We start from the raw sequence: 14,857 nt of genomic DNA on the forward strand, positions 1-14,857 counted from the left end.
AGGAATGTGTAGATCTTCCAGTGTGATTCTATGGTCATCCCACACTAAAAGTTTCCAATAGAGGTCCTAGAAATCTACTCAAGTTTTTTAAGAAAGAAGCAAATATTTATTTTGATATTTTCACATTTGCAGACGTAAGATAAAGCTAAAGGTTTCCCTTTGACATTGAGTACATAAAATTGCTTTACTGTTTGTTGCAAGAGTAAAATCAGGGAAGCATGTATCTTTGGAGAAAGAATGGAGAGATAAAGCAGGATATAAATAATAATAATAATAACAACAACAACAACAAAGTGTTCGACTTGTTATTTTGTGATACGAAATCCAGCATATAGATCTCGTTTGCTGTGATATACTGTGCTTTTGTGTCAATAATAATAATAATAACAACAACAACAACAGCAGCAGCAACAACACTTGGGAAGTGCCTGACGTGTGATCCAATACAATAGCCAGCAGAATTATCTTGTTTGCTGTTGACTCATTTTGTTGTGTTTCAAATAACAACAACAACAACAACAACAACAATTTAATTTTCCCCTCACCTCTTGATTTATAACAAATTTTCTGTTCCTTATGAGTGAAACTGGAAACTAGAACCCTTTAACTACACCTTCCTAAAAACTGAGTTAGGTTTCCAAAATCCAGCTGAAAATTGGTTCAAGCAGACCGGTTGAGCACCCATGCCTGACACAGAATGAATAAAGATACAAACAAAAGGACTGGGTTCCCGTCCCCCCCAGCTAATGTCTAATGAATAAGGTGGGTAGCAAAATCCTGTCCTAACTGGAGAAAATGTGTAATACGACCAGACTGCCCTCACATTTCTATAGTGCCTTTCATGCAAACTTCTACAAGGCTGCGCTATGTTTTTATTTACTCCTCCAAAAAAGCATCGTATAAAGCAGCTCCTGTTAAACAGAGTGGCAACTGAGGTTATAACATACAAGACCTTAAAATGTCTGCAACATTTGAGATTATTAGAAGGGTGTTCCAAATTACACAACTCCCTAAAGCGTACTGAACGAAGTGTGGAATATACCACATCTTCATGGACTATGTGCTATTATTCTATTGAACTCCACAAAAGATTTTACATGTTATTAGTATTTCTGTGGACAACATGTACCAAAAATACATAGACTACAATTGAAAATAAGCCCAATGTGCACAACCAGGGCCAGCTAATCACATCAAAGGATTCCACCAGGCAGTAAGAAGCCAGACCTTGAAACCGCTAGGCCATTAAATGCTAACCAAGGTGTCCAATTGAAACTTTCACATCAACCTCAGACAGACAAGAGTTCTTTCTCCCACCCTGGACATTCCACAGATATATAAACCTCTTTTTCCTAGTTTCCAGCAGACCTCACAACCTCTGAGGATGCCTGCCATAGATGCAGGCAAAATGGCAGGAGAGAATGCTTCTGGAACATGGCCATACAGCCTGAAAACTCACAACAACTCAGTGATTCTGGCCATGAAAACCTTTGACAATACAATCTGCATGTTCACATAAACAGTCTATTCATGTTAGTGAAAGTAAAATGGTGTCTACAGCAAATAACTGCTGGTGTGTTGAATTACTGTGTGCTGATGATTTATTACCTGAATATCTGAGAATGCAATGTGGTCTGTGGGGGGGGGGGGGGGTACATAGTTGGTAGTCCACACTGCTAGAAACCTTGAAGGGACTTGACCAGCAGTATCATGAAGTCAAATTTCAGAGTATATCTTGACTCTCTTTGTTGTGGTGATATGAGATTGTCTGTGATGGGTTTGTCTGTTGGCATGGCTTGGCTATTTTGTGGCTTCCTCTTTCTAACAAATCTGTCACCCTCTTTCTTCCCTTGCTCTTTCTGGCCCCTTTAAGATTGTTGAATGAAAGTGACAAGCGGCCTTTCATAGAAGAAGCTGAGCGGCTGCGGATGCAGCACAAGAAAGACCATCCTGATTACAAGTACCAGCCCCGTCGGCGGAAAAATGGCAAGGCTGCCCAGGGTGAAAACGATGGCCAAGCTGATGGAGAAGCTGGTGGAGCTGCTGCAATCCAGGCTCACTATAAGAATGCCCATTTGGATCATCGGCATGCTGGGGAAGGATCGCCCCTGTCTGATGGACACCCCGAACACTCCTCAGGTTAGTCTCTACCTGCCACAAGTGTGCTCCGAAGTTAAATGTTGGCAAATCAGCTGTTTAAGCATATCAGGATATAATTATTGTTATGACATGGATGGGTTTGTCAACATAAAGAACTCAAGGACTCACCAGAGTTAAAGACTGAGGAATTAATTACACCCAGCTGCCATCTTGGATCTTTTTTTAAAACTATCAAGAATCCTATAGCATCCATACTGGCAAAAGGATATTTTAATCCTATCAGTGGGACGAGGATAGAAGAGAGCACAGGCATCTTGTAGAACAGGGATGAGCAACTGTAATCTTCCAATTGCTGTTCAGCTGTAGCTCAAATAATACGTTTGATTATTCTGATTAGGAGTCCTCAGTGGTGCAGTGGGTTAAAGCACTGAGCTGCCAAACTTGCTGACCAAAAGGGAGCGGCATGAGCTACAGCTGTTAGCCCCAGTTTATGCCAACCTAGCAGTTCAAAAACGCAGGTGCCACTCTGGCGGGAAGGTAATAGTTCTCCATGCAGTCATGCTGGCCACATGACTTTGGAGGTGTCTATGGGCAACGCCGGCACTTCGGCTTAGAAATGGAGATGAGCACCAACCTTCAGAGTCAGACACAACTGGACTTAATGTCAGGGAAAAAACCTTTACCTTTACTTTTATTCTGATTAGGGCTGATGGGACTGTAGACCAAAAGCACACAAGGTCACAATTGCCCAGCCCAATTCTAGGAGATCAGTTCTGCATGCCAGACTTGAAATAATCCAGCCATGAAGCCCTCAGATAGACATGGGTAGAATGATCATTCACCTATTCTCTGTTTTCCTTCGTATTGCTTTCATCTCACAGGTCAGAGTCATGGACCCCCCACCCCACCAACCACTCCGAAAACAGAACTGCAGTCGGGTAAGACCGACTCCAAACGGGAGGGTCGTTCCCTTGGAGAAGGAGGAAAGCCTCACATCGACTTCGGCAATGTGGATATTGGTGAAATCAGCCACGAAGTGATGTCCAACATGGAGCCCTTTGATGTAAACGAGTTTGACCAGTATCTGCCACCAAACGGGCATGCTGCTCACCCAGGCCATGTCGGTGGCTATGCCGCAGCTGCTGGTTATGGCCTTGGGAGTGCCCTGGCTGCAGCCAGTGGACACTCCGCCTGGATCTCCAAACAGCATGGGGTTTCCTTGTCTGCTGCCACGTCATCTGTGGTAGACTCCAAGGCTCAAGTCAAAACGGAGGGCTCAGCTTCAGGGGGCCATTATGCTGACCAGCCCTCTACTTCCCAGATAGCATATACATCCCTTAGTCTGCCCCACTATGGCTCGGCCTTCCCCTCTATATCCAGGCCCCAATTTGATTACCCTGACCACCAGCCCTCAGGACCCTACTACAGCCACTCCAGCCAGGCTTCTGGCCTCTATTCAGCCTTTTCATATATGGGTCCTTCCCAACGTCCCTTATACACTGCCATCTCTGACCCGGCACCCTCAGTGCCACAGTCTCATAGTCCCACACACTGGGAACAGCCTGTGTATACAACCCTTTCGAGACCCTAGGGAATGGGGAGCAGTGACCAAAGCAGCAGCGGAAAGGCTCCGAAGAATCAGCCCCAGAAGACGAGCCTCCGAGTCCCGAGGTCATTTGGTGTAATCCAGTCGCCAGAACCCAACGAATATCCGGGCGTGTCTATCATGACCGCAGTTATCGATGGCTCACCTGGCTGGAGGAAGGTTCCCACCCACACCCCATACTCCCAGTCCCTGATTGGCTTCCAAGATCCCGTAGGCCTTCTAGATGAGGATGATTCTAGGCATGGAGCAACTAGTCGTGGTGGGTTTATGTCGGGCAGATCGAAGGTTTATAAATAATAACAACAATATCATTGAAAGATAATCCTCTTCCTTCTCATCCCTTCCCTCAAACTGTCAAGACCATTTGTCTGACAGTTGAGAAAGAAACCAATGGCCATTAGTTTGCCACTTGCTGTGGGTGAAGCCTGGCTAGTTGGACTCTCTGATGGATATGTTATAGGAGGAGAAGGAGGGTGGTACAGCTGATGTGGACAGTGTTCTCGGACATTCCTGCTTCAGAGTTGTACATGCATGAAATTTTGTTCCCCATTGGAAGACCAACCTAAGCTTGCTTTTACTATTGATATTTGTCACCTGCATTCCACTATCCTTTATCTATTCCATCGCCTCTCTGCTGCCTGGCGCTCTTAAGACTTAACTACACAGTACATTGGACTCAGGAACTGCGTTATATGCTCTGGCCGCCTTTGCATCACAACATGTAAATGTGTGTGTACATGCTGGTCCCTCGGACCATAAAGGGCAAAGGGGACTGATTCCTACTTTGTTGTTATGAACATTTTGTATTCTTAGTTTGTTTCCACTATCTGTGGTTTCCTTCTAAACTCCTGCAGCTACCTTTCTAATACTCCAGAAAATACCCTGCCAAAGCCAATGCATTTGCTTGCTTATGAGTGTGCTTGTGTATATGAGTATGTGCGTGTGTGTGCGTGTGTGTGTAGAAGGGGTGAAGGAAGACAGAAAGAACCTAGAAATGAAGAACTGTCAGTGTTGTTCTCTGGCTGCAGTGATGGGGAGCACATGAACTTTCCTATGTTGTAGTTCTGCCATTTTGCACCATTCTTCACCATTGAGTATGCAGGCTAGGCCTGAATGAAGATGCAGTCTGACAACCGGAGAGACATGTCCCCCACTTCTTTCCTTATTGCTTAAATACAGAACAAACTGTGTCATGAGAACTTCCATGTGACCAAGATATATTGGTGCCTGAGTCAGAAATTTAGAAAAGTACATGCAGTAATAGTAAAAAAATAAATAAATCCAATTAACAGCATTAGTCATTTGCTGCCCTTAAAAGTTCCCCATAATCTTCTGTGTGAGTGTGGCTGCCTAACAGCAGGACCAGCCATGCTCCCGTGTCTATAATTTTTATTATAAATTCTAAATTTGCCATAACAAGAACACTTTTGGTTCTCATAATGTGTTCCATGGGCATCAAAAAGAATGGTAGAGCAAAATTTGGAAGACATCTGCATTCAGCTTTCATGTGGAGGCAACCAATCCAGCTAAATCGAAGTGTGCCCTCATCTTTTCCATAGTCCTGTGTGAAGCTTTGCAGGCTCCACAAACATTGTCCCCAGTCAGTGAATGAATATGACACTAGGAAGACTGAGAACATGATGGGTGAATCCATCAGAAGGAGAATAGATGACACGTCAGGACGGGCACTGATAGACACAGGACACATTGCAGTACATGCTGTTCTTCCCAACCCCTTCAGACCGAGATGGTTGAGGCTAACCTGCCCAAAGTTATGAACTTTATATATGCTTGCCTCCTTTTTCAGCTATGGATGATTGTCCGTTTTCCATAGTATTTGAAAAGAACATGTAGTATGCCTGTATTCCTTGTATGCATGTAATCTATTAACTGTTCTGCATCCTTATTTATGCAAGTAGCACATCCTTCCCTACCCCCAGCACTACCGCCCTTTGTTATCCTAGCACCATTAACTTTGCATTAAATGTATGGAATAATAAACTTGAAAAGGTTGAGTTCTGTGTGTCAATTTCAGTTTCTTTTCTTCTTTTACCCTTCTCACTTGTCTACACCATCTCCACACACACAAACAAACAAAAGCCTGATAGGCACAATGTCCTCTTCTTCACTACACACAAAATGTTTTGCTCACACATACTTCCTCAACTTCTATACATTGTTGAAAAGATACAAACAAAACATGAAAACTCTCTAGTACAAAAGTCTAAATTTGTCCCTGAACACCTCAGGGCATTATCTTTTCAATTGACTGCATCTTTGTGGTGAGCTACTGGAAGCTACTGGAAACATCACAAGATCTCCTGTAAATTGTCAGTGCATCTGGGGTTCTAAGATTGCCTCAAAGTCAATATTTTTGGTCATATATATATATATTCCCAACTTTCTTATTTTGGGGATTGAAGGGGACTCGCCATATGACTAAAACAAGGTAGAGTAGTATCTTTCTTATCCAACATAAATGGGTTAGCAGAACATTGGATAAACGAAAATGTTGGATAATAAGGAGGGATTAAGGAAAAGCCTATTAAATGTCAAATTATGTTATGAGTTTATAAATTAAGCACCAAAACATCATTCCTTACAACAAATCGACAGAAAAAGCAGTTAAATACATGGCAACATTATGTAGTAATTACTGTATTTACGAATTAAGTACCAAAACATCACAATGTATTGAAGCAGCCGTGGACCCGAGCAGGAGGTATACTGCATTGGATAATACAGAATGTTGGATAAGTGAGACTCTACTGTACATAAATTAAAACTACCTAATAAATGTTTTAAAAACAATTAAAATACTATTTTAGCCATCAATGCTTCAAAACTATATAAGACCATTTAATAATCCAAGTCCAGCAGTATCCCTCCCCATTAAGGGCCTCTCTGAATAGACACTTAACCTAATGCTTGTGTAAACAAGAAGGAAGGAGAACATGGAGAGTATATAGCTAGTCTCCTATGGAAGAAAGTTCCACAGCCTGGGACCAACCACCAAGAAGGATCTTTCTCTTGTATCATCATCAAATGTACCTGTGAAGGAGGTGAAACCAAGAAAAAGTCCAAAGATTTTAAACTTCAGGCAGGGTCCTGTGTGGAGATGCAGGCTTTCAGATAATTTGGACCTAAGCTATATTGGATTTAGCAATCAACACTTAGAATTTAGTCTAGAAATTAATTAATAGCAAGCCATGCCTCCACAGAATTTTGGACCTGTTGAAGTTTCCAAACAATTTTCAAAGATAGTTGTCAGCAGAGTGAACTCTATTGTTTGGCAGTGGAACTCTCTGCCCTGGAGTGCGGTGGAGGCTCCTTCTTTGGAGACTTTTAAGCAGAGGCTGGATGGCTATCTGTCAGAGGTGCTTTGAATGCAATTTTCCTGCTTCTTGGCAGGGGGTTGGACTGGATGGCCCATGAGGTCTCTTCCAACTCTATGATTCTACGAGTGTGATACACAATCCAAATGGGATGTAAACAAGACATGTATCACTATAGCAATGGATGGATTTGTTCATAAAAACAGAAGACAGATCTTTTCTGTAAATAAATATTTGACTGAAGCATAGAGTAACAGCCTTAATCTTTTGTATTTAACTCAAAGATAGTGAATGCATCATTTTCCAGATGTTGTGGTACTGCAACTTCTATCAACTCTAATTATGGCCTGGGATGGTGGAAGTTGGAGCCCAATCACAACTGGATGCTCACATAGTCCCCATCCAGGCATAAGCTAATAACACTGTGAAACACATTTTTTTTTGTTCCTGGGTTATAAATGTCATTTCCTAATTGGTTCTGTCATAAAACCATGGGAAAAGTTTATTAAACTGCAAAAACCTTTGCTATAGCTTTTCAATGAATATCTCACCAAATCTCAACCAATTCAACATAGTTTGCGTCTGCCACAAAAATGAAGTGTCTGGAGTATAACAACTACTTTCAAAGTACTGTACAATTAAACAGGAAATAACACTTTTAAGACAGGAACAATTTTTTTCAAAAGTGTTTTTCAAATTTTGTTACATAGTATAATTTATGACATTAAGTAGACCTTTTTCCTGCAAATTTACCATCAATCACAACTGAGTTATCTCAAAACTCAGTTATCTGAAGGAGCTCTCGGTGGCACAGTGAGTTAAACTTTTGTGCCGGCAGGACTGCTGACCAACAGTTCAGTGATTTGAATCTGGGGAGAGCAGATTGAGCTCTCTATGTGGGGACATGAGAAAAGCCTCCCACAAGGATGGTAAAACACCAAACATCAAGGTGTCTCCTGGCCAACATCCTTGCAGATGGCCAGTTTTCTCACACCAGATGCGACTTGCAATTTCCTGACATGAAAAAAAAAATCTCAAAACTGGTGACATCTGGAGAAATAAAACAACTTCCTTCAAACCCTTTCCCCCAAACCATTCAGAATTTGTTTTAATGTACAGTGTGTTCCTTAGTTAGACAGATTCTGAAAGTTACCTTGCCTATTAATTCACTGTAGCTGATGTGCATTATTATGGGATGCATTATTATAGGAAGGAGCCCCCAGTGGCGCAATGTGTTAAACCAGAGGTCCTCAAACTAAGGCCCGGGGGCTGGATACGGCCCTCCAAGGTCATTTACCCGGCCCTCGCTCAGGGTCAACCTAAGTCTGAAACAACTTGAAAGTACACAACAACAACAACAACAACAACAACAATCTTATCGCATCAGCCAAAAGCAGGCCCACACTTCCCATTGAAATACTAATAAATTTATATTTGTTAAAATTGTTCTTCATTTTAATTGTTGTATTGTTTGAAAGTGTTTTTTGCACCACAAATAAGATATGTGCAGTGTGCATAGGAATTCATGCAATTTTTTTCAAATTATAATCCGGCCCTCCAACAGTTTAAGGGACTGTCACCTGGCCCTCTGTTTAAAACGTTTGAGGTCCCCTGGGTTTAATCCTTATGCTGGCAGAACTGAAGACTGACAGGTCAAAGGTTTGAATTCAGGAAGAGCAGAGATGAGCTCCCTCTGTCAGCTCCAGCTCCCTGTGTGGGGACATCAGCGAAGTCTCCCACAAGGATGGCATAACATCCCAAGAGTTTCCTCCTCCATCACCTACACACCTGGGCAAGATCACTTGTACTAGCACAGAGATATCATGTTTAATACTACTCACATTTCCATTCCAAACCACTATGCTTTCATTTCAAGCCTCTTCACTGTCATTGAAAACAGCTCTGCTTTCTAAGTCAGTACAACAGCATCCAAGAGGAAGTAGAAACATCATTTGCACTAACTTGTCTACCTTTTCTAAGGATAGAAGGTTCTACAGCAAAACTTTCAAGATGATGAACAGATGACATGTCCTTTCTTCACTTTGAAATTTCTTCTTGCAAGTCAAAGGGTAGCAAAGTAAGAAAGGAGGAGTCACAAATCAGAGGTCACCTAAAAGCTAGGAAAATGCCATGCTTTGCATAGCAAAGCGCAGTAATTGCTCAATCTCTGTGTGGGCAAATGCAAAGAATGCAGTGGGTGAGTAGGTTATGCATTTGGCCTGGCATTATCCCCACTGGCTCTAATGGGAAATTTTGGCTCTGGTTTTATGGACTGAGCAATCATTTCAGTTCAAATGTTTTCAATGGCCAACCAAATGAAGTGATATGGGCCATTCCTTCATCATAGTACCAAATGTTAGAATGACTGGGAGGGGAGATATTTCAGTTAGCTAAAGATCAGGTGAAAGAAAGCAAAAAGGTAGCAGCAGAATAATCCAATAGGACATTAAAAGATGTGCATTATTATGGGATACATTATTATAGGAAGGAGCCCCCAGTGCCACAATGCCTTGTGCTGGCAGGACTGAAGACTGACAGGTCGGAGGTTTGAATCCGGGGACAGTGCAGATGAGCTCCCTCTGTCAGCTCCAGCTCCCCATGTGGGGACATGAGAGAAGCCTCCCACAAAGATGGTAAAATATCAAGACATTGCGTCCCCTAGGCAATGTCCCTGCAGATGGCCAATTCTCTTACACCGGAAGTGACTTGCAGTTTCTCAAGTCACTCCTGACATGAAAACAAAATTATAAGAAGAATTTCTGTAGGTTCTTTCACTGGAGAGTAACAGCTCAAAGTAGTAAAATCCACTCCTTTGGTTATCCAATTAGTAAAACTGAAGGAACTTGTTCAATTCATGGAGGAAGGAGAACTAACAAAGCTTGCTGCTTTCCCATTAATTCTACAAGAACTCATGGTCATCCATTGAAAATAAATGGTGGGAGATTTAGGACTGAAATGATACCTGAGGCCTTCATACCACTTGGTCCTGCATCTGAAGAAGTGCATTCATATCCACAAATGCTCATGTGAAAATAAAAACTAATTAGTCTTAAAGGTGCTGCCATCATTCTTCTCCTCCTCCTCCTCCTCCTCCTCCTCCTCCTCCTCCTTCTTCCCCTTCTGTCCTTCTTTTTAAGACTGGTAAAAGGAAGTACTTATTCCATTAGTGAGTAGTTAAACTGGAAATCAGCACATCAGAATGTAGTGATGGCCCTCAACTTGGGTGACTTTAAAAGTAGATTGGGACAATTTCAGGAAGGATACTAGCAATAATAGATACCTGTATATTCTGGCATATAAGACGACTGGGCGTATAAGATGACCCCCAACTTTCCCAGTTAATATATAGAGCTTGGGATATACTCACCATATAAGACTACCCCTCTTCCAACACACACCATGAAAGAGCCCTAAGTGATTCTAAACTGACTAAACGACTTTGTTTTGGTCTCTACATTGTCATTTGTTGCAGCTTGCAACTCTTTGCCTCTTTCTACGTTGCCATATAGTGCAGCGTATAAGACTGCTCCCGCATATAAGACTGTTCCCATGTATAAGATTACTCCCATGCATAAGGCTACTCCAACTTATAAGACGACTCCCACGTATAAGACTACTCCCGCGTATAAGACGACCCATGACTTTTGAGAAGATTTTCTTGGGTTAAAAAGTAGTCTTATACACCAGAATATACAGTATATGTTCATATGATATGATGCCTCTGTATATTAGTTTTTGCATAAGTAAATACAGATAAGTGTTTGATCCCACCAGAGCCCCTGGTGGCATAGCTGGTTAAACCACTGAGCTGCTGAACTTGCTGACCAAAAGGTCAGCAATTTGAATCAGGGGGACGGGGTGGGCTTCCGATATTAGCCCCAGCTTCTGCCAACCTAGCAGTTCGAAAACATGCAAATGTGACTAGATCAATAGGTACCGCTCCAGCAGAAAGGTAAAGGTGCTCCATGCAGTCATGCTGGCCACATGACCTTGGAGGTGTCTATGGACAACGCCAGCTCTTCGGCTTAGAAATGGAGACGAGCACCACCCACCAGACTTGGACACGGCTAGAGTTAATCTCGGTGGAAAACCTTTACCTTTACCTTGATCTCTACGTGAACAAATGCAGGGCTAGAGAGGCTTTTGGTCTGATCCATCATGATTCTTCTTATATTCTCAACAGCACAATCCAGTCCAATAGTTCTTACTCATGGGTAGGTCGATCTAACAGTATCATTAGTGGTAGTTGAGCTTCAGTACTCAAAAATATGATGCCATGACAGAGAGAGGCCTCTGCCTTCTAGCTGTCCAATAGCCTTGTTTTGACATAAAGGACCTAGGGAAGAGCTTTCATGAAGATTTCAAGACCAGACAAATTGGTAGAGCCCACTCCAAGGTCTTCAAGACTCTGGTTCAGCTGAAACAGAACAATAAAGCTACTTTTTTGGAAATTGTTCCCTCAATATAAAGTAAAAAATAAGGGCAGAGCAAATTAAGATAGTAAGTCTAGCATTGAGTCAATATAAGCAAATATTTGCCTTCCAATAATGTTGAATAAAAGGAACAAAATGTCAATGAGAAAATCGCATTGTGATACCTGGAGTAGAGTAACAGTCTGCATCTAGCTTTTGGGGTAGGTCTAAGGAACTGTAGTTGAGATTTGGATTAGGAGATGGCACAACAAAGAGCCAAACAAGATTTGTTGAAGGTTACAAGGAACCACGCCTAAGGGACACAAGGAAAACTGGCCCAAGGGATTCCTGCATTTCCCCCCAAAGAAGTCTGGCTAAGGAAGTGGTAGCGGCCGTGATGTGTTCTCTTAATCACTAGCTCCCCACGTTTAGTGCCAACAACTAGGTTTCTGTCTTTGCAGCAAAAGCAGGATCCGGCACCCACCAGCTTCCACATTGGACACAAAGAAGATGCACATTCCCTTTGCAGTCTGGTGGGAGCTGGCGCAGAGTCCTTTGCTATCCCTTTAATTGTATCTGATACAGATGCAAGGCTTGGGGGGGAATGGGGACTATTAAAACAAAGAAGCTATTTTTTTAGTGGACCAAGAAAACGACTCCCGCGCTCCATTGCGGATGCCAAAATGATCACACAAAGGCGCATTTCATTACTGAAATTTCATCACGCCAACGTGATTAAACGCCGGGGGAGCAGGGAGGGGCAAGGAGCCTTGTAAGCTGCAACTCCACAGATTAACCTTTTATTGGCAAGTTTTGCTGTGAGCCCACAGCACATTCCTTGTGGTTTTAATGCTTGCTCTTGTTGACAGCTGGTTATCATATCCCTTTAAGTGCCATTTCACAAAATTGCCCCCTGAAACCACTCCTTAGAACACATACAATTCCCATCCCTACATTCCTTTTGCACCTAAGACGAGAGCACTGTTGGGCAACCTGTGGCGTTAGAACTACATGCGGCCTTCAGCCTAATTGCAAAAGTGATACAAAACATAATTCACATCTCCAAAAAGACTGATCTGTTCCTCTTTTATCTAATTGCTGGGTGGAAAAAGCAAAAGCAAGCAATAGAATATCAGAAGGAAAGAAACGGCAGGAAGAGAAGGTGGAAAGATCTGTTGACTTTTGACTTTAACTTGTCTACATTGTGGGTATCCACAAGAAAACACAATCCTGTTTTTAAAAAAAACAAACAAACATCCCTTTCTGTATTACTGTTTCTCAAGGTAACTGGTAACTGGAAATGAAGGATATGCAGTGGGATATTGAAATCTATTCAGAGTCCACTTTGCCAAATAAAGCCCAGTCTTTCATAGCAATCTGGACAGGTGTGGGCTTAATGCATTTGGCAAAAGCCTCACATATCACAAGCAACGCATTCAGCAGGCTGATCAATCAATCAAATTACAGGACAGGAGATTCCACCTGAACTTTAGGAAGAACTTCCTGACTGTGAGAGCTGTTCAATGATGGAACTCTCTGCACCAGATACTGGTGGAAGATCCTTTTTGGAGGCTTTTAAACAGAGGCTGGATGGCCATCTGTCGGGGGTGTTTTGAATGCGATTTTCCTACTTCTTGGCAGGGGGTTGGACTTGATGGCCCATGAGTTTTCTTCCAACTCTGTGATTCTATGATTCAAGGTATTTTACTCAACCATTGAGCCCCCGGTGGTGCAGTGGGTTAACTCCTGTGCCGGCAGGACTGAGGACTGACAGGTCACAGGTTCAAATCCGGGGAGAGGCGGATGAGCTCCCTCTATCAGCTCTAGCTCCTCATGCAGGGACATGAGAGAAGCCTCCCACAAGGATGGTAAAACATCTAATCATCCGGGTGTTCCCTGGGCAACATCCTTGCAGATGGCCAATTCTCTCACACCAGAAGCGACTTGCATTTTCTCAGGTTGCTCCTGACACGACCAAAAAAAAAAAAAACCTCAACCATTTGTTTTCCATGCAAGTGAATGTGCGTGGTGTGGTGTGGGGAAAGATTTGGTTATTTGGAATGGACAGCAATTGTTATGACCTGTGAATTTCTGCCTCTAAATATGAAACCTGCTACAATCTGCCATTCATATTTGCTGGGGACTAGGGACATACCCACCATCATTTTACTTGAGAGACCACCTCACTAGCAATACCTAGGTCCTCCAGCTCAACTTTATGGTCAACTTCAGGTGGAAGATAACTAGTGTCACTTGGGAAATCTAGAGATTTTTAGAAAGAACATTTGAAATTAAATTTGCAACTAATCAAACCTACAAATGTGGAAGACCAATGGAATATTGCTGGGATGTAATACACTTGAGCATGTTGTTTGCAAGAGGATTCTGTTCCAGTGATGTGGCAAGATTGTGCAGATTTGTTTTTCATGCCAGGAGCGACTTGAGGAACTGGAAGTAGCTTCTGGTGTGAGAGAATTGACCACCTGCAAGGACGTTGCCCATTGGATGGCCGGATATTTCATGTTTTACCATTCTTGTGGGAGGTTTCTTTCAGTCCCTGCATGGGGAGCTGGAGCTGACAGAGGGAGCTCAACCCACTCTCCCCAGATTCAAACTGCTGACCTATCGGTCAGCAGTCCTGCCAGCACAAGGGTTTAACCCATTGCAGATAATGACCTATAATACTCCTTGGAGAAATGGTAGAGGCCATAACGAAGTACAAGTGTGTGTTTTTAAACACAGAAGACTCTTAGCTATCGGATTTTAAAATTAGTCTGCCCTGAGTTTTTAAAAAAGCTGCTTTATCCAGTAAGTCTTTAGGGATATTTGCAGTGGTGATGCATCTCAATTCTAGCATCATATTGATATCAAATGTGTAAGTAACATATTCCCTATACAGATTCCAGGTAATATGACTTGGAATCTATGCACTTGACTAGATGAAGACCAGTAAGATTAAGGCGAGTACCAAATCAAGGATTGCATTACCAATTCCTCATAGGGTTGCTCGTCCCTTAAAGGTCAGCTGTAGTCTGGGGAGTACTCCTTGACTTTCCATTGCAATTTCACTGTCATGTTGTGGCTGCATCCAGAAGTATCTCCTACCAATTTCAGCCAACTTGCCACTTATAACTCATCCTCTGGGATAAAGATGACCTGGTTTCGGCTGGAAACTCCAGGTAGTGCAGAATGTGCCTGTTTACCTACTTGAGGTTTTGTCTAGCAGAGGTCATATTACTCAAATGCTGGACTGTCTACATTGGCTTTCATTTATTTGCAAACCCAGTTTAAGGTGTTCCCATTGGCCTTTTTAGTAGTTATCAAGCTGGATCTGGCATACCTTAAGAAATGCTTACCTTGTGTACCTCAATAAACACAGAGAGCAGTATATAACGTCCCTGTAT

At 42.5% G+C, this 14,857-nt stretch overlaps 1 protein-coding gene across 1 annotated transcript in view; it reads left to right on the forward strand.

The window, feature by feature from the left end:
• Nucleotides 1–5,721, forward strand: part of SOX10 (SRY-box transcription factor 10) — a 35,124-nt gene extending 29,403 nt beyond the window's left edge. The window contains exons 3-4 of the mRNA XM_060777026.2: nt 1,874–2,139; nt 2,982–5,721. Coding sequence (XP_060633009.2) covers nt 1,874–2,139; nt 2,982–3,691 — 976 coding nt within the window. The 3' untranslated portion in view covers nt 3,692–5,721. The remainder of the gene's footprint in view (nt 1–1,873; nt 2,140–2,981) is intronic.
• Nucleotides 5,722–14,857: the final 9,136 nt, after the last annotated feature.

This window comes from Anolis sagrei, chromosome 5 (assembly GCF_037176765.1).
Source record: "Anolis sagrei isolate rAnoSag1 chromosome 5, rAnoSag1.mat, whole genome shotgun sequence".
NCBI lineage: Eukaryota > Metazoa > Chordata > Lepidosauria > Squamata > Dactyloidae > Anolis > Anolis sagrei.